We start from the raw sequence: 21,282 nt of genomic DNA on the forward strand, positions 1-21,282 counted from the left end.
GAAACACAATAAAGATGCATTTGATCTCATGATGGCGGTCAGAATGAAGCAGGAGAATGCGGGAGAGAGCACAGCGGCTAGTTGAAGAAATAGGAGAAGACAGGAGAAAGCTATAAAGAGCTATGCAGACTCTTGAGACTGACTGGAAACATGTTTAATTTAAAGTTTGGGAAATTTACTTTCAACTACATGCATGTGAAATGAAAGAGTAATTAGATACTTTATTATTTTCTCTCAGGCTTTGACTCGTATCAGAAACCTGATCTCCCCTGAACAAAATATATCACTTTAACCCCTTGCATGCTCAAGATGAGCTCAGCTCGTCATGAGCTACAGTGCTCCGGTGCTCATGACGAGCTCGGCTCGTCATGGCCTTTAGAACGCTCGCACGCTGGACTTATTCCCCTGCTGTGCTGAGCGTTCTAAAGAAACGGGTGCGGCCGTGACGAGCTTAGCTCGTCATGAGCACAGGAGAACTGTAGCTCATGACGAGCTGAGCTCGTCATGAGCATGGGAGCGCTGTGCGCGCCTCTCCTCCCCCTAGCACAGCGGGGGAATGTACCCAGCAGGGAAGGGGTTAACATACATTGGTTACAGATGTGTATATATATATTTGAAATGCCTGAATGATGATTAATTGAAAATGTAATAGAAATGTTCACTTGGAAATAGCAATATAATTGCTTAATAAATGTTTATGATATAACAGACATACAAGTGCAAGATAAATGGGATTTGTGTGGAACCTAATCTTTAGCAGAGCAGTATTTTCTTTTCTGCCATAGAATTCATGATAGTTTAGTAATTGAAACAGCATTATGTCAAAATACATTTCCCATACTGATGCTATAGGATCTTCGTCATTTTATCTAAGGTGTTATACTGCATCAGATCGGCATTGCTTCTCTTGGAGAACAACAATCCGACACACAATTTTCGTACATGTTTCTACATGGTTTTCTACCTACTGTAGCAGAAGCTGAAGCACTGAAACATTTCACTAATTAATATATTTTTTTTATTAGAAAAGTTTTATTTAGCACAAATGAGACCCTCGTGGCTATCATAGGATTTTACAAGCAAATCAAGACACAAACATATATATCAGTCGATCATGGTCTGTATGCATATATCAAAGAGAAAAGATTTGCTCAAACAGGAAAAAATATAAAATCTAATCTAGAAATGTGTTCATAAATATACGTTTGACTTCTTTCTTGAAAGATGTGGATGAAGGGATCGTTCTCATTTCAGGGGGGAGAGAGTTCCATATACGAGGGGCAATGACAGAGAAGGCTCTATTGTAGGTTTTCTTCCTGGAGAATCTCTGGGGTTTTAGCAGTAAGGTGCAGGATCTTCTAGAGGATCTTGCGCCTCCCGAAAGTTCAAGCTTCTTGGCGAGAGCTTGGGGTATTGAAGTGTAAAGCTTTGCGAGTCATGCATGCAATTTTCAGTTGAAGACCTGCTTCATAGGGGAGCCAGTTGAGGGATTTCAGATCAGGAAAGATGTGATTGTTCCTTGTTGATCCCTTGATGAGACTTGCAGCTGAGTTAAGGCAAGCCCTTAATGGGGTTGTTGTGGATCTGGGCAGGCCGGAAAGGGTTGCGCTTCCATACTCCAATCTGGGAATCACGAGGGCTTGCACAGCAGACTTGAGGTCTTTTTTGGGAGGAAGGATTTTAGTTTTCTTAATATGTTCACTTGGAGATTTTCTCCTTTGGTGGTGGCACTAATGTGCTTCTGCATATTGAGGTTTTAGACAAAAGTAATTCCTAGTGATCTTGCTGAATGGATTCTATGTCAGGACCGGAGGCTTCGGATTATGCTTTTCTCTCTTCGCTGTTTATTCACATAAAACCACACAGCAGCCAGAAAAGCATCAAAACTTGAAAATTTTCCATTTGTATTCCCAACACAGGAATCATCAGAAAAAACATCATAATAACATTTCTTAGAACCACAACTCCCATCAGTCCAACATTTGGTAGTCCTTTCTTAGTGTCCATAGAGCCGAAGATAGGGCGTCCATCTTATGAACTCCTCCTCTTTCTTCGCTGCTTCGCAGCCAGTTAAGTGCTATTTCTCCCTCTCTCTCACAGATTTGTGTGTGGGTTTTTTTTTCTTGTATGGTGAATCCTATATTTTTATAGGTTGGTTATTTGTTATTTGGCGGGTTCTGTTGGGTTTTTCCTTCTACAGAGCCCCTTTCGTCGCGGGGACGCCCTCGCCCCTTACGCGATGTCCCCGTGTGTTCCGCGGTGCCTATGTCACCGCTAGAGGGCGCCGTAGCGTCTCGCCTGCCCTAGCGCGGTTCCGTCTCGCTGACTGGAGCCGCGCTGGGGAGAAGGAGTCGCGCCGGAGCGCTGTTGCCGCCTAACCCTGACGCCCTTCTTGGGTTGTATTGTCCCGTATCTGCACGCCCCGTTGGGGTCTGTATTGGTGGTTTCGACCACGCTGACGCCTACGGGCAGGTTTGAGCACCTTTTTTCTGCAGCTTTGCTGCCGCTGGGGTGGTACCCGCTTAAGCGCGCTGGGAGGCAGTGTGACCCGGTCTCTGTGAGAGGGTCGGCGCGCTGTGAAGGCTGGTGCTGCCTTCGTGACTGCCAGGTTCCGCCGGCATACAAACGTTGCTAGCCTCCGGTTAGCCCAAATTTTGGCGAGTTCTACGCCAACGAAACCCTCAGTTCCCTGGTAATTTGTAGCTGCGCCTTAGGTGCGCCATGGCTGAGGGGTATTATGTCGAGGAGGAAGAGTCTCATCAGTACCTCCAAGACGACGAGTTTTATGCGGCTGTAGACCAGTCGATTTATCGTTGTGTGCAGGAGATTGTAGGGCCCATGGAAGGCAGGCTATCCGCCCGCATAGTGGAGGAGTGCGCTAAGTTGGCGCCAGGCCTCGCGGGGGCACCCGTCACTGACCCTGGTCAGCCACCGGCAGCCAAGAAGGTGTGTAGGGACGCAGGCCCTGGAGGCGCGCAGGGCGTGGACAAGGACGCCTTCGAGCGCCTACGGGACGCTTTTCTGGCTAAGGCGACCGTGCCTGCCCCTGTATCGCTCCCGTCTCAGGTCCCCTCGACATCGGCTGGCACTGCCCCTCCCTCCCCGGGAGGACTTTCCCCCGCGGATACGGATGAGGAGGACGAAGATTCCGTGCGGTCTTGGCGACCGTCCACATCCGCGACGGAGTTACCCAAGGACACTTCGGGCATGCTCGACCCGGATGAGATAATTCACCCGCGGTCGGCTGCTTGGGCGCCTGGGGACAAGGTCGCGGAGTTTGTGGCGGGCCACCTCCGCAAGCCCTTAGAGAAGGAGGCGCGCAGTTGCCAGAGAGGAGAGTGTCCCCGTCCTACTCTGGAGGGTAAGGTAGCTATGACACCTGAGTTGGACGGGAAGATGGCCACTTTCATGGCCAAGTTTGTTAAGGATCCCCATAAGGGGATCAATCGTTCTTGGCGCTCATGCCAAGACAAGCTATTGGACGCGATAGGCCCCCTCACTAAGATTCTTGACATGGCCGAGGAGGCCAAAGTGTCGGGCACCGCCATATGCCCGGAGGTGTTGTCTAACTGGGCGCAGAGGGCCGTCATATTTTTGGGGAACGCTAACTGTGCCCTCTCAACGGAACGGCGACGTTCTCTATTAATCAAGCTGGACCCCAAATTGGGAGATTTGGCCTCCTCGGAGGCAGGCGCTGTCGCGCAAGGGGGTCTCTTTGGAGAACCGTTCATAAAAGAGCTAGGAAAATTTGTTTCGACATTCACTTCATTGGACATGGCCCAGTCCACTATCAAAAGGGTCTTCCACCAGCGTTTTTCCCGAGGGGCTAGTCGTGGCAGGGGCCTCACGACCGGCCTTGGCGGTCAAAACCAACCCAATAAAGGGCAGGGCTCCGGCAGAGGAAACTACAACACCTCTGCAAACTACAACAACTTCTACCCGACGAGGGGTCAGCGCTTCCGAGGACGTGGAGGCTTCAGGAATGACTCCGGTGGCAACAATTCCCACGGTGAGTGTGATCCCTGCGGATCAAGTTGTAATTGGGGGAAGGTTGGCATGTTTCCCACAGGCTTGGGCGGCTATTACGACGGATGCATGGGTCCTTCAGACCGTGCGGGGGTTCCGCATAGAGTTTTACGATCAGCCATGCCAGCTACAGCCGCCTCGTCCCATAACTTTCTCTCAACCAGACGTGCTGTTGATCGACGAGGAAGTCTCGGCGCTGCTGCGCAAAGGGGCTATTTGTCGAACAACGCGTCACCCCGGGGGTTTCCTGAGCAATATTTTTCTCGTGGAGAAAGTGGACGGTGGCAAGCGGCCAGTCCTCAACCTCAAGGAGTTCAATGGCTGGGTAGTGTACAATCATTTCAAGATGGAGGGCATCCATCTGTTGAGGGACGTGTTGCTCCCAAACAATTGGATGGTTCGCCTAGACCTCAAGGACGCGTACTTGGTGGTCCCCATCCATCCGCCTCATCGCCGTTTCCTCCAGTTTTGCTGGAAGGACATGGACTTCGAGTTCAAGGCCCTTCCATTCGGGCTTTCCTCGGCCCCTTGGTGTTTCACCAAGCTCTTACACCCAGAGATAGAGGCCCTGCGGAGTCAGGGGATTCGGTTGATCGTCTATCTGGACGACATTTTGCTGATGGGCCAGGACCCGAGCAAGTTGACCGCTCATCTATCCCAGACAGTTTCCCTGTTGCAGGGTCTGGGATTCATCATCAACAAGGACAAGTCGGTCTTCACGCCCGCCCAAACCATAGTGTTCTTGGGCTTCGTGGTGGATTCTGTGCACTCGACTCTCAGTCTTCCGTCCAGGAAGATGGCCAAAATCAAGCACGAACTGCGGTAGACAATCTCCAAGTCGCACACCTCTCTCCGGCAGATTGCCAGAGTGGTGGGTCTTCTCTCGTCGTCTATTCAGGCGATTTTTCCGGGCCCTCTTCATTACCGGGCCCTCCAACGCCTCAAAGCACATCATTTGCGCAAGGGGCTGTCTTACGACCAATTAATACCCCTGTCAGTGGAGGTCAAGGAAGAAATGTCCTGGTGCCTCACCCACATGGAGGCGTGGAACGGCCGAGCAATCTTCAGGTCCGTTCCGGACTTGGTGATAGAGTCCGACGCCAGCAGGTCCGGTTGGGGCGCCCGCTGCGGGGATTTCTCCACAGGCGGCGCTTGGTCGTCCGAAGAACGGCGGCTTCACATCAACTGCTTGGAACTTCTAGCAGGATCCTTTGCCGTCCGTTGCTGGACCAGAGATTCAGTGAAGTCTTGTGTCCATCTACGAATGGACAACGTTTCAGCGGTTCGGTATGTGAACCATTTGGGGGGTCCGCGATCATGGGCACTAGCGGATCTGGCGAAAGACTTTTGGGACTATTGTCTCGCCCATCAGATCTCGGTAACGGCAGAATACCTTCCGGGACAGGCCAACCAAGTTGCGGATTGGCACTCGCGATATCTACGGGACTCCAGCCTGTGGAAGCTGGATGTTCAGGTGTTCTACTGGCTGACGGCACGTTGGGATCCATTCTCCATAGACCTGTTCGCATCCCGTCTGGACTTCCAGCTGCCGAGATTTTTCAGCTGGAGACCGGATCCTCTGGCGGAAGCGACGGATGCGTTCCTCCAGGATTGGAGTCAGGAACGACCGTATGCCTTCCCGCCTTTCTCCATGATAGTGCGGGCCGCGGCCCAGCTTCGCCGACAGATGGCGGACGTGGTGATGGTGACGCCCGTGTGGAGGTCGCATGTATGGTTTCCAGTTCTTCTGGAACTTTCCTGGGATTTTCCAATCCTACTCCCCCGGCTCCCTCGTCTTCTCCTCAATCCGGACGGGGTCCCTCACCATCTCCTCCAGGGTTCTCTCCGCCTCATGGCATGGAGGCTTTCCGGAGACGCTGGTCGCTCCCTGGCCTTTGGGACTCGGCTGAGCACCTTTTGTCCAAAGCCTGAGCAGGTAGCACTGCAAAAAAGGTATAGATCGGCTTGGACCAGGTGGGTTCGTTGGTGTCTTCGACGGGATTTGGATCCCATGGTCGCAGGTCTCGTTCCCATCCTGAATTTCCTGGCGGAACTATCTACGGCCGGCTTAGCATACCGGACTATTAACACGATTCGGTCTGCCATATCAGCAGCTCATGAGAAGTTGGATGGAGTTGCGGTCGGGGAGCATCCCCTCGTCTGTCGACTCCTCAGAGGAGTGCGTCTTGCCTTACCACCGGAACCACGATATTCTGTCCTTTGGGATGTTAATGTGGTATTAAACCTTTTCCTTTCTTGGCAGCATAACAAGTATCTCTCCTTAAAGGAATTGTCTGCTAAACTGGCGATGCTCCTCTGTTTGGTGTCATGTCGCAGGGTGTCCGACGTGCGCGCCTTGGATATCACGGCGAGAGCGTTTTCCCCGGATGGGGTTACCTTTACCGTGGGCCGCCGCACAAAATCTGCTACAAGGTCTATTTCTTACCCAGCTTTTGCGGATGTCCCTAAGTTGTGTGTGGTGCAATGTTTAAAAACGTATGAAGATGTCACAACAGAAATTCGCCCTCCGGGCGAGCGGCAGCTCCTCATTGCATTACGCAAACCTCACAAGGCGGTCTCTTCCCCCACTATCACCCGTTGGGTGCGTTGGGTGTTACAGGAAGCTGGTATTGATACAAAGCAGTTCGGAGCTCACTCCGCAAGAGGGGCCATGGCCTCCAAAGCATTTGCCCTTGGGGCACGTTTAGAAGACCTCATGCGAGCTGCGGATTGGTCTTCGGATTCCACCTTCAAAAGGTTTTATTTCAAGCCGGTGGTGGATATTGCTAGTTTGGTGGTGAACAAGCATAATCCGAAGCCTCCGGTCCTGACATAGAATCAAAATTTGCCTAGCTTAGTAACGGTAAGTTTCAATTCTATTAAGGACACGGAGGCGAGGATTATCCCACCCATACCTCCTACGGAGATCCCGCCCGTACTGGAGTAAGTAATCATTTTTCTGGATTGCATTCAGGATATGCTGTTCTCTTTGGTTACATGTCGTTGACTTGTTGCAATGCTTTGGATGATTTGCCTTCAGGCTTGGCGGGAATGGCAAAGCTCACGTTGTTCTTTTTTACGCCAGGTAATGATGGTGCGAAACAGGATCGTTGGGACTTTGGCTTGACTCGCGACGAAGAAAGAGGAGGAGTTCATAAGATGGACGCCCTATCTTCGGCTCTATGGACACTAAGAAAGGACTACCAAATGTTGGACTGATGGAAGTTGTGGTTCTAAGAAATGTTATTATGATGTTTTTTCTGATGATTCCTGTGTTGGGAATACAGATGGAAAATTTTCAAGTTTTGATGCTTTTCTGGCTGCTGTGTGGTTTTATGTGAATAAACAGCGAAGAGAGAAAAGCATAATCCTCGCCTCCGTGTCCTTAATAGAATTGAAACTTACCGTCACTAAGCTAGGCAAATTTCGATTACCCTTCAGAAATACCCTTATCACCTAGGATATTTTTAGATAATATTTTCCCAAATATTATCTAAAAATATCCTAAGTGGTCTTAGTGTTCCAAATTTTTTAATGGGCGCAAAACTCTTTTATGCTCTCTTAGAGAGGCCTAGCCTTGCACTGTCTATTACTTGGTTAGTACTTTAAAATATTTTCTAGGGCTGCTTTTGGAACCTGGTAAATCCATATTTGGAATGAAACCTTTTGGCGTAGTGCCAGGGACCTCAAGACTCTAATATTTACTGTGTAATGTCTAGCGTTTGTGAACTGAAACCCTAGTAGTCCATATCCTATATTTAAATATGTTTCCTGTGCTTACAAGTCAAGTGCAGGTACCACATTTCAACACCTTGCTATTGCTTCTACCTTGGTCACTATTCTATTTTAGAGAGCCACACCAAGATTTCTCATTCAGGAAGTGCCTTGAGAGAAATCAATAGAAATGGAAAATAGAGATGACCTTCTGGTAAAGATGTGGACATTTAATTTAATTAGAATCCGTGTAGGTCACAGTACTCACTAAAAGAAGAAAGGAAAGTGGATGGTACAGGTGGATCCCTTGGGTCTTCTAGTAGGAAATGAGATATAACTTACCCCGAAAACCAATCATTCAGGACCATAGTGTCTTCCTTGGCAGTGTGTTAAATTAGCACTGTGGTTCTCATTACTATAAATATTGGCTGGCAGAAGGGTTGTATCTGTAAACGCAACTTATAGTATTTCACTGCCATGTCTGGTACACCACAGCTACCTTCGCCTTAGGACAGAGCCACTATGGAACCGTCAAAATTCATGTACTGATGTCGGGCATGATCTACTTATCTGGCTCCGTTAAACATGTAAAAAATAAATAAATCCATTATATTAAACAAGCAACCTGCAAACCTAATATATCCCGGCCAGACTGAACATGGCACTGTCCACTTAAAGACTTCCCTTCCAAGGTAACCTGGTACACATATTTCAGTCCTTTCTCAGGTTTACTCCTTTCAGTTTTACTTTTTATTTTTTTAAAGTTTGATAAATCATTCTTTCAATTTCACTAAAAGTGTAATCAATCATGTTTAATGTAGCTAGCTATATTAAAAATGTCGGATAACAGTACAAAAAGTTTGATGGGTCCAGAGAGGCTCTATCACTTTGTAGGGATAGTAATCTTGCTTCATCAAGCTGAATTTGTTGGAGACGTGTACTGAAAGCTCTTTAGGTTTTGGACTTCTCATATACTGGTAACAGGCAAAAGCTAGATCAGAGCAGTTTAAATCTATAGGCCGGGGAGATGTAAAGCAGGTTAGTATTGATGCTCCTGCACATCAAGAATCATAGGGCTTGCGGGACTAAGGCACACAGGACGCAGACGTCTACAGGTTTAGAGTGACAAACTTAAGCATGGGAGCTGGAGAGTGTTGCTGGATACTCAATGGCAACCATCTATCTTTGTTCCCTTTAATAGAGAGAATTTGAGCCACCTAATCCACTAACTATCCAGGCTGCAACTGTGCAAGGCTCCACTCATCATTCTGGCTAGATAGAAAAGGCCGGTTCTTTAATAGAGGTTTATAATTCAGCAGAGAAATCTGGTATCTACTTGCCAACAGTTACATTTTTAAATGATGCCTATTTGAAGCACCCATCAGGGGGATTTGTTAAGATCTTTTTTCAAAAGAAACATGAGGACCACAGGGTTGGGATTGGTGATGACCAAAAGAAGCTGATACTTGTAATGCAGCATATTTATCTGCTATACATTGACACAGGAGCTGAGATACCTTCAGTCATCGAATGTAAGCACAAGTGTATTGAACTTTGAAACAAGTACTTATGGATCAGAAAGGACGATGTCTACATTAAGTACTGGAAACACCGAAATAAAGGCACATGTATAAACTAATCACTCATATAATTGTAATTGGTAGATTGTGTGGAGTTGTTACATGCATCAAAGAATACTAGCCCTTTTTCTTTTCCAAATCATTGTGAGCACTACTGCATATTGGCAGGTTAATCAAATTTCTCCCCGAACCACTGTGCCAAAGTGTGAAACCACTGCATCCTCAGCAGTGGGAGAGTGCAACCGGTCTTTTACCACTGGGCGGAGATATGCATTTATTTTTATGTTAGTGCGTAAGAATTTGCAACTATTGCAGTTCCCACAAGTGAGAGAATGCACCGCTACTGCGTGGAAGTGTGCACTCGCCACAATCTGGTAACACGTTTTCATTAAGCACACGAACCATTGGGTCGTACTCTTAAATACTGATTACTCTAAGATGGGACTATTTAACCATTTTTTACCTCTATGGTAGGTGAGTACAAGTTCAAAATTAAACACCAACGAAGGGAATTGCTATTAACTAATTATGTGACACAGATGTGTTCAGTACTCCTCTGAAAGGGAACCGATATTTAAATAAAAGCAAGCAAATGTAATCACACTCAAATCTCTTTTTTTGGTGCTATAAAATGACAGATTGCACTTCAAAACGATATGTACTTTAAGAACAACTTACTTACCTTTGGTAATGCCATATCTGGTAGAGATTATGGAGCTGCAAATTCTATTGGATCTGGAAACTTTAAGAGCAATACCTCTGTGCACCGGTAGATTGCTCCTTTGGTTCTATATTGTCGGTGGCGTTCGTGCAGGAAATAACGTGTGTGGTGCCTATAAAGGCTAATGGGCTATCAGTTACTTTTCATGACTTTTCCAAGCCAAAAGCGTAGACACCAAGTACATTGTAAGGGTACCCTACATATAGGAATCCGTTTGCAGGGGGGGTTGTGGGGGGGGGGAGGGGGGAGAAGGAAGGGCGAGTTGGTAAGCAGTCTGTGGCTAGACTTCTAGCCGCAAATTCCTTACCTTAGAATAATACCCAAGCAAGAACTCTCCGGAGGTGGGTCTGTGAACAGATTTAGCCCAGAAATCCTGGAGGATCGAGCGGGCAAAGTGTCTGGACATGACTGTACAGGCAATAGTGCTTGGTATAGATTTGCAAAATACGTTGTAGCATGACAGATGTCCCGGTCTGGGACTATGCAACTTAACGCAGTGGTCGCAGCTTTGGTTCTGATGGAATGAGTATGCAAGCCCTCAAGGGGTTGCACTTTGGCCAATGAGTACAAGATTTTAATTACTGAGCACGATACATCTGAAGATGGTCCGTTTCTGCATGATCCTTCCTTTGTTCGCCCCAGCAAACTTAAGGATGAGTTGATCATCCACCCGAAAGGCTTTGGCACAAACAAGGTAGAATGATAGTGCTTGTTGGGGTCAATACAGTAGAATCACTCATCATCTCTGGAAGGGTGAGGTAGTGTGATGGTCTGGGCTACATGAAAAGGTAATGGACACACAGAGAGGGGAGTCCCAGTTATTTGTGGCAGTGTCTATATCCGAGACACGTGAGCGTAATGTACCCTGGTAAATCGGTGCTTTGTTCCCAATTTCTGAGATATATATATATTCATCATTGGACCCTCACCCAGACACTGATAGTGAATGGGTGGGCTCGACACATTTGTAAGTGGAGCTCTTTGAGTGGTAGCAGTGAGTGATGGCATAGTTAAGTGAGTGTGTTAAAATATCATTTAAATCCTTTGTAACTAATGTATTATTCTGGGATCTAGGGCTAGGTTAAAATAGATCAGTGTGATGCTTTTAGGAATGAATGTTCCCAGGGATCCGATAGGTCGACATGTTTCAGCCTTTATATAGAGCGTGAAGGGTCAGTAGACTGTCCTCAGGAACTGGTTTTTACCCTGATTTTTGCGATTGCTAATTATCTGTGCAATTAAATAGTAAAAAACATGCACGTAACCATACAGACCATATTTATAGGACCTTTTCCTTGTATGGTTGCAACTGAGAAGAGAAAAAGTGGGGGACAGATTAGGGATCAGAAAGCGAGAGTACTTTTTTGGATCACCCCCAGTAGTGAGATTATTAAATAGGCTATAAGTATATGGCTAAAAGATACCCTTTAACAGTGCCCAAAGCAAAGCCTTGCTGGGCTAATAAGAGAACAAATAACAAAACCTAAGATCACGGTGCAGAAAGGGAATCAACATTTTTAATGGCACACCAATTCAAAAATGTGTCCCAATGGTAGGCGTATACTGTCCTGGTTGAGGGATACCTGGCTGCCAGATTGAGATCACCGACTTCTTGAGGAAGGTCAAAGACTTTCAACTGTAACCTACTCCATCTCGATGCATGAAGGCAGAGCATGTGTAGGTTTTGGTGCAGGACCCTTTCCTGTTGCTGTGACAGCAGATCCTCCAGAAGAGGCAGCCTAATCAGAGGATCGAAGCTCATGCTCAAGAGTTTGAGTTAACATACTCTTCGTGCCGAATTTGGGGTCACAAGAATGACTTGAGCCCTGTTGTTGCTGATCTTCTTGAGAACTCTGGACAGGAGTGGTATCGCGAGAGGCATACAGGAGGTCTGTTCTTCACTCAAGACTAAAAGCATCTCCAAGTGAGCCTTGCCTGGGAAACTCCAACGGGCAGAAGTGCTGACATTGAATGTTCTTGGTAGTGGTTAATATATCTATCAAGGTTCTCCCCTATCTCTGAAGAGAACTTGAACCACCTCTGGAACAAGATGGCATTCGTGATCTGCTAGGCACAGACGGCTGAGTTTGTCCACTCTGGTGTTGAAAGAGCCCGCCAGATGTTGAAACACCAGGGATATGTTCGGATGTCCCAGCCATGTCGGACAGGCAGAGCCTTGATGGACGGAAAAAAGGCTTTCAATGCCAGACTGATTGCTCTCGGCTCCAACAGATTTATGATCTGAAACTCCACCTGAGACCAGGGTTCTCTGATCTACACCTCTCCCATATGGCCACCCTAGTAAAGCATTTGTCACCACAGTAAGCTCTGGAAGGGTAAAGGAGAGGGGTCGTCCGCTGATTCAATCGAGGTTCATCACCACTGTAGGTCTCTTGCAGTTCCCTCGGATATCTGGACCAGGTTGGAAAGATTCCCCTGATGCTGAGCCCACTGGGACTTCAGGTCCCACTGATGAGACACATGTCATTGGGCATGTGTTACCAGCAGGATACATGAGGCAAAGAGGCCCAGCAACCTCGGTCAGACTCACCAAATTCCAGGATAGAGGCTAAAACATTGAAATCATAGCCTGTATATCCTAATCTCGTTATTCAAGTACAGGCGCGAAAGTGCACTGTATCTAGCAGATATATCCCATGCAAGTAAGAGTGGTGGGAATGGGAGGGGGGGGGGGGGGTGGGGGGGGATTCCGACGGACAACAAAAATTAAATACATAATACCCACACCCCCCCTCCCTCCGACCGCTCTTACCTGTATGGGCCGCACCTGGGATCCAGAAGAGCTCAGATGAAAGGGAATGTCTGAGAGGGAGTCAGGTGCGCAACTTTGGTATGTTGATATTTAACCTCAGCGAATGCAGCATTTCCACTGTGGTCTGGATGGAGGAAATGACTGCCTACGGTGAGCCCGCCTTCAACAGCCAATCGTCGAGGTAGGGGAAGACTGGAACAGCAGACCTCCGCAGGTGTGCTGCTACCACCCCCATGAACACGTGAGAGGCGCTCATATGGCCAAAAGGGTGCACAGCTAACTCATAATGGTCATGGTCCACCATGAACTGAAGTCAGCGCCTGTGGGCAGGCAGAACGGGAATGTTGTAATAGGCGTCCTGCAAGTTCAACACTACCATTCAGTCCCCAGAGTCTGGAACTCACAAACCAGAGCTAATGTGAGCATCTTGAATTTCTCTTTCTTCAGGAAGAAATGGAGAGGGTACATGTCTAAAATATGACAGAGGCCTCCGTCCTTCTTGGTCACCAGAAAGAAGGGGGAATGGCAACCATGACCTACTTCTGATGCTGGCATCCTCTAAGACACTTTTAGCCAAAAGTATGGGGATTGAGGCATGGATGGCAAGGTTTCAAGCAAAGGGATGGAGTAACTCCGCTGACCAATTAGTAGTATTCACTTTTCCAGTGTTATTGACTGCCAGTGGGGCAGGTGATGACATATCCTGACATCAACTGGGTGTCTGTGATGATATGAGGGGAAATGAAAGTGGTTTGAAGGTTGAGGCTGCCAGGGGGTTGATGAAGTGGGTGGACCTCCGGCTGTGTGTCCCATGCGGCCTGCGGGGACTGCGCCTCGGCTATGAAATGACTTGGGAGTCTGTTGGCCTTGGTGGCTAGGCAGAAATGGACACGTTTGGTAGCCCCTACCATAGCCTCAGAAGGGGCAAGTCCATAAAGGATGCCTGGACATGCCATGAAAATCCAGTGATGTGAGCCGGGTGTGGCGTCTTAGTATCACTGACGCTGCAGTCGCTCTGCCTAGCGAGTCGGTTGTATCCAGTCTGCAGCGAATGGAGAACTTTGCTGAATCTATGCTCTTTGCAATAGCATGTGACAGAATGGCTCGGGCCTCCACGGAGGACTTAGGCTGCACTTGTAAAACTTATTCCGGAACTGTGTGGGTGTATAAGCCCAAGAAGCAGGCAGTGTTCACAGACTTCAGTACTAGGCTGGTGGAAGAGAAGATTCTCTTACCAAAGGTATCGAGCCTCTTGGATTCCTTATCTGGTGGTGCAGTAGGGAACATACCAAAGTTAACTTTGGAGATGGAGGCCTGGACAACCAGAATCTCCAGGAAGGGGTGCTGGGTGAGGAAAACTGGGTCCCTCGGAGTGGGTTGATGTCAGCGGGCAATTGTTTTGTGCACAGGAGCCCCTGTGCAGGGCTTGGTCGATGCCCCGAGCAGGACACGAGTAGGAGCTACATTAAAAGGGAGGAAAAGTTCTGTGGAGGTGACTCCACAGAACCGCAGTGCCACTGAGAACAATCAAGTTCTGGCTACGTGGGCCCAGGTCTGTAAACACATAAAAGCCATGAAAAACGACAGAGGTCTAGCCCCCAGCGGCCTTCCAGCCGGCATATTTAAATGTGCTCTGGAGGACTGGGCAAAGGTGTTAACCCCAACCAACCCCTCCCCCCCCATCTCTTTTTCAACCAAGCTTAATTTGCGGCGCAGACCCCAGATTCATGTAGGGGCTACATCCTATGCTCGATCTTTAAAAAAGGAGATCAGACAATTCCATCCAACTATCGACTCATAGCCCTGTTGGAACTAGAGGCCAAAGCCTATGCGCGCTCTGTTACCGAACAGCTAGACGAATGGGTCGCGGTAAATCACTTCTTGCCTTTCTTTCAAACTGGGTTTCGTGCCGCTGCCTCAACAATTAACAACATCACTGCACTTGTCATTTTTAGTCATGGAGCAGCCCAAAAAAGCCAGTCTCCACTCCTCAGCCATTTCATTGACTACAGCGACTTCTCAAACAAGGTGGACCGTAACACACTTTGGAGGAAACGAAACATGTGGGGGTTACCTCGGCAATTGCTCGGCCCATCATCTCTCTGCACTCAAACACCTGGGTTGGCATGAGAATAGGCAGCAACACTGTAGTCTCTAAAATCACAACTGATGACAGCCTGAAGCAGGCGTGTGTTCTCGCCCCTCTCCTTTTCAACCTATATACAGCTGATCTGGCAAATATTTGGAGAGCAGTTGCCTGATACCGCCACAGCTCGGCCACTCAAAGCTACACATCTTACAATACACTGACAACATTGTCATAATGTACACCACAGCTGGAATTCAAGGAGCCCTGAGCAAACTCCAGGAATACAAAGAAGCCAACTTTCTCACTATCAACCAAGAGAAGACCAAAGTCCTGATGTTTGGTCCGTACAAAAAGAAGGAACTACTAACATGGCGCATGGGGGCTGCAGCCATGAAATACAACTATCTGGGGGTAAGGTTCAACAAGATCTCCAGACTAATGGCCCAGCTAGCCAGCCTGAAAAATGAAAGCCGGAGCCATCATATACAGCCTGACCTATCTCCATAAGATCTTTAACAGCGCCTCAGCTGTACCCATACTGAAGGTCATTAAGGCCTCTCTCCTGCTGACACTACAATACGGGCAAGAGGATTTTCGCAAGGCCAGCACCCCCAGCCTAGAACACACTCAATGCACGGCCTACAAGAGAGAATTTCAATTGCCCAGATATATACGGACTACCAGACTATGCTTTGAACTGGGCCTGCCAAGACAATCCCTCACCTGTGAGGCAGACACCTTGAAATTGTATAGAAGGGCCCTAAAGAAATCTGCAAAGACACTAAAAGCTTGTCTAAAACAGACATTTGAGAGTCCTGGGAATCCTTGGCACTGACTAGTTCAAAAAGCAATAGCCACTCTACAAATCGAAGGTCCAGAGTTAAACTCAGACGCTATCCCTGACACAGCCTGGAAAGGGATTATCAACAGGCAGCTGAAATCAACCTCACACTTGCTGGACACCCACTCCTTAAAGTCTTCAAACATCTTATCTCCCTTGAGCAATTCCATCTTAACTCTGTAGCCACAGCCATACCTCTCAGAAGAAACAGTTGATGGATGGAATGCTGGACAATGCAAACATTCACCCCCAGTCACAAGGTACTTGGTTTAATCCATCATTCTTTTTCTCACCACACCACCCCAGTTTGGACCCAGCAATATGCAAATCAGTCTTGACCCTGTGCCTTATGGGAACAGTCCAGCCTGAACTGCCAAGCCAGGTCTTCATTGGACAAGAAACCAGCATCCTGGGACCGGTTTCAGGGCATCACCCTTCATCAGCCAGGTTAGTTGAATACAGTGGTGTAGTGAGCACCGGACCCACGTCTGGGCATCACCTTCCCACTTAGGGCGAAATACACAAAATAAACAATTGGCGGACGGAATGCTGGACAATGCAAACATTCACCCCCCAGTCACAATGATCTGTGCTTAATCCATCATTCTTTTGCTCACCACACCACCCCAGTTTGGACTCAGCCATATGCAAATCCGTCTTGACCCTGTTACTTATGGAAACAGTCCAGCCCGAACTGCCAAGCCAGGTCTTCACTGGACCGGAAACAAGCATCCAGGGACCAGTTTCAGGGCATCACCCTGGCTAGCTTGGATCCAGTGTTGTAGTGAGCACGGGACCCACGTCTGGGCATACCATTCCCACTTAGGGCAAAATATGCAAAAGAAACGGTTGATGGAGGGAATTCTGGACAATGCAAACATTCACCCCCAATCACATAGATCTGGGTTTAATCCATCATTCTTGGGAAGGGTATGCGCAGATGTGGGTCCCGTGCTCTCCATGCTACTGGAGTCAAGCTATCCTAGTTGATGCGGCCAAAGCCCGAAACCAGTCCTAGGATGCTTATTTCCAGTCCAGGGAGGTCCTGGCCTGGCAGTTCGGGCTGGACTGTTCCCATTGGGCGCAGGGTCAAGACTGATTTGCATATGGCTGGGTCCAAACTGGAATGGCATGGTGAGCAACTAAACGATGGATATAGGCCCAGATCTCTGTACTGGGGTGAATGTATGACATTGTTCTGCATTCTGTCCATCAATTGTTCTTTTTGCATACTTCTCAGAAGGCATAAACAGACAGGTCCGTAGAGACATTTTATTTAGGCACTTATAAAGCCTACCAGTGGCTGACTTTAACCCTGGGCCCAACTGGGCAAGGAGGGGGCCTGCAGACTTTGTAATTGTAATTATAAGAAAGTATCCTGCTTACACCTTCTGTGTCTCATGCTCGAGGCCCCAGGAGATCTCTCCTGAAACCTATTTATCTAAAGAAGGAAATTTGCTCTTGCCTGGAGGCTTAGTCACTGGGCTTCTCCCACACGGACGCAAAAACCCTATTGAGGTGCGGTAAATAGGTCAAGAAGCTTAAGAACCTACTCCGACCTCGTCCTGCAAATCCTCACTCTGTCATCTGTCGAAAACTGACTACCTCACTGCAAGACATAGAATTAGGAAATGGCATTGAAAGGGTCTGCCTGGTTAAGTACAACACACTAAGAGGGAAAGTGGTCTCCTTGACGACCCCCCCATCACTTTCATCCCCAATATGCATCCTGTGTAGACCCAGCCTGATGTCATTTTAACCATACCTCCCTTCCCCCAAATCCCTTTAGGGGGCATCAATATTTGCACTCTGCACTTTAATCCTTTTACCCACTGCCCCGAGCTAAACAATAAAATACAATTCTTTGAATATTAAAAAAATAATTCTGGGTTATGGGAGTGGCAAAAGATGAGGTAAATGGGTGGACAGGGTGGTGCCCACTTCAAATAATTAAGGGACTCTATTTATTTATTTGCTGTCTAGTCGTCTACGCCAGGACACCTAAGCAGGTGTACTGTCTTCTGATATGCTGAACCTTTCCTGTGGGATACACATCTCCTCTCCTAAGAACGAACTCTGGGTCACAGTCCTCTTCTATCGGGTATTTTGTCGACTTTATCTGCTGACACTGTTGGGTCCGGTTGCACTGATTGTATCCTTCGATTGGTTAGCAAGGGTATGTCACTAGTCATTCTGGGTCTGTTTCTTTATTGTTGTTATACTGTTGTTGTGTTATTTCTATGCTTTCTTCTTGCATAATAGAAAAATGTACATGATGATGTGTTGGATTAATTATTCTGTACAGTTACTAATAAAAATGCTTCAAACAAATAATTAAGATATGGGCAATGGGACTGGTAAGGGAAGAGTAAAATAGGTAGGTTTTAGCCTCCAACAGCCTTTTAGAACCACATGTGTGTGTATTAATGCATGGGTATGAGAAAGGAGACACGAAAGGGAAATGAGGCAGAGATTGAGGGGACAATTAGTCCTAAAATAATATGTGTAGTTAATTAGGGGTGTGGGAGTATAGGGGACTATGCTGGTGCACCCCTGTTTAAAACACCCCTTGTCTTTAAAATAATTAATTTTCAAACATATGCACTTTTGAGGATGAACCCCTGTGAACTTCCAGAATTCTGAAGACCTTGCTGACCAAACCCCTAAACGTCTTGAGGGGCTGGCTTCAGAAGTATCATTAATAGCACAATAATCATATGAATTGGTGAAAAATCGCAGCACTGATGACAACAGCCAACTCCATTGGGCACCTCTCTTTACAGGAAGAGTAAGAGGACTTCTGTTTGAAGCGCTATTTTAATGGCTAGGCTCAGCTAGCTGAGGATCTTCCCTTTGCATCAATAGTGTCACATTAAGAGTTCTTACCTGGCTGTTGATGTCAGCTTTATGTTGTAGCAGCACAGAGACCAGTTCATGATGACCCCGATCACAAGCCCAATGTAGCAGCGTCCGACCCTGGAGACCAAGGAGAGAAAAAAATACTAAAACTCAATCCAAGTGACAATGTGTCAGTGATGGATGGAATGGGGTGCTGTAGAAATATTGGCAAAAGGGCGGATTTTAGGGTGCATATTTAAATTTCATTCTTGTTAAGAGTTTGCATAAATAAAACCAAAAATAAAAACAAGCATTTGCAATGCATTAGGTCCAGCATTTACGAAACTCTTGTACATGCGAGACCTATTACATTGCAAATGCTTGTATCAAAGCGCCCATGCAGCGCTTTCACTTTAATGTGGCCACACCCCTTTCCTTGGACCAGTCACGTCTAATGTAATTGGCGTGGCCAACATTAAAGTTCAAGCGCAGCATGGCTTGCTTTTACAAAAAAATGCATTTGTTTGTCAAATTGACAAACAAATATTTTTTTTGTCAAGTTGACGAACAAATATTTTGTTTCGTAAAAGAGACCCTTGCCTTGCTTTCACTTTAATGTCGGCCACGCCCATTTCTTTAGATGCGCTCTTGTAAAGAAAGTTGCCTGGCTGATATTAAAGTGAAAGCGCTGTATGGGGCGCTTTAAAAAAAAAAAATGAATAAAGCATTTAATAAACAAAGAAGCACAGCCACTCGATTCAAAGCAGACCACGCTGGAAAAAGAAAGAAAGAAAGGCGCGCACCAGCTGTATAGACAGTGGACGCCACTGAAAAAATAAAGAAAGAAAGGCATTGGGCCATTGCAGGAAAGCACGTAGTGTCAGGAGTAGGCCAAAAAAAATGAAAGAAAATACTTCTCACAGACTAAATAAACATACTGTGTAACCACAAAAGTAAAAGGTCCAGTCCTTATGGGAGGTTACAAACGCAGACAAGTCATTACTAAGAAGGAACTAAAAAGCCTGTTAATGAATCAGGAGCAACCATTTAGAAAGGACAGTAACAGAAACCAATTGAAAAGATGGGCGGAGAGTGGTCGGAGCTCCAAGTCCATACCAGAGTACAGCATGCCTTGCAGAGAAGCGCTTGCGCTGCCAAGCTTGTCCTAAAAGGGATTAGCCAATGAGAGGGGGGAGCAAACGGAAAGACAATGCAGCAACATACAATGACCACCAGGATTTTTCAGCCTGCCAGGTAAAACAATGGAAAGTGCCCACTTTCATGCATGTTTTCACCAAGTTCAGCCTTGTGACAAAGAACCACAACCTTTCTCACTTTTACATACCATCCTGCTAGTGGTTGCTTAGTGGACTTAGCAGTACTAGAAGGTGGCGCAAATTACTAAATGTACCTTCAGTTTATTGATATTGTCACAATAAACATTATTTTCTATGTCCACCTTTTGCCTCAAAGTCAAGCTGGGAAAGGGTCACCACCAGATCCCACACACCACACCAGAGGCAAACCGTTACCCAGGTTCCGGCACTACACCGAAAAGAGTAGATGCAGGGTCCATTTGAGGGGCTGAGGCATAGTAGTTCCATCGGTACACCTCTGCCCACAACCTCCCCCAAACCAAATGACACACAGACAAGCATGTTGGGATGAAGAAGTTGCAGGTTTATTTGTAGTACAAATAACAGAATGGGTGAACTGACAGGCGACCCCCTACACCCCGCAACCCCTTGTTGCAGGGCGCCTGAAGTTGAGCCAAAGAAGCGGACACCAGCGGCCATAGCCCGGTGTGATACCTGGGAGGAGATCCTCCCACCGGTGGACCTATCGTCCACCCACCCCACCCTCCGGACAAGGGCGAGTTAACTCCCACCTTCTCCATCCAGGCAGGGCGTTATTGGCAAGCCCCCGGTTGCTCAGGCTTACACCCGCCCTAAGGACTAACGGGGCGCCGTCGAAACCAAGTCCCCGAGAAGGGCACCCTGGATTATGTATGACTCAGCACAGTGCGTTTCGCACTGGGGCTTCAGGTCCTGTACCTGCGCCTGTCCTGTATGGGGATCGCCTTGTAACTCCTCCTGCAGCAATAGAAAACATAAATACATTATTAATAACCCCCCTCCCCACTTCCCCCCCCTTTTCAGCGGGTGAGCGGCAGGGAGGGGAGCTGAAGAGCGCGGGCCTCGCGTCCGTCGGGGGGATGGGAGGGGGCTGGGAGGCCTAAGGAGCTTACGGCTGGCGAGGAGCAGCCTAGGCGCGCCCGACTAGTGAGGGGGGCAGCAGCAAAGAGGGCGCGAGGAGGGAGGGGCGACCATTATAACCTGTCCCAGGGGGGACGCCCCTTCCCCTAGTTGTTGACGCCCTCCCACCACCTCCACCCACCGGAAAAGGGCGGACAGCTCCCCACGGCCCTACTACGGGGTCTGCCCTCCTATGGGGTCCCCTGCAGGGACCGCGGGCATCCTGCATAGTAGTTCCATCGGTACGCCTCTGCCCACAACCTCCCCCAAACCAAATGACACACAGACAAGCATGTTGGGATGAAGAAGTTGCAGGTTTATTTGTAGTAAAAATAACAGAATGGGTTAACTGACAGGCGACCCCCTACACCCCGCAACCCCTTGTTGCAGGGCGCCTGAAGTTGAGCCAAAGAAGCGGACACCAGCGGCCATAGCCCGGTGTGGT

General features: G+C 47.7%; 1 protein-coding gene across 1 annotated transcript in view; it reads right to left on the reverse strand.

Moving 5' to 3' along the window:
- Positions 1 to 21,282, reverse strand: part of ACBD6 (acyl-CoA binding domain containing 6) — a 357,145-nt gene that overhangs the window by 129,147 nt on the left and 206,716 nt on the right. The window contains exon 6 of the mRNA XM_086955446.1: positions 18,631 to 18,720. Coding sequence (XP_086811572.1) covers positions 18,631 to 18,720 — 90 coding nt within the window. The remainder of the gene's footprint in view (positions 1 to 18,630; positions 18,721 to 21,282) is intronic.

This window comes from Lissotriton vulgaris, chromosome 1_1 (genome assembly GCF_964263255.1).
Source record: "Lissotriton vulgaris chromosome 1_1, aLisVul1.2, whole genome shotgun sequence".
NCBI classification, from domain to species: Eukaryota; Metazoa; Chordata; class Amphibia; order Caudata; family Salamandridae; genus Lissotriton; species Lissotriton vulgaris.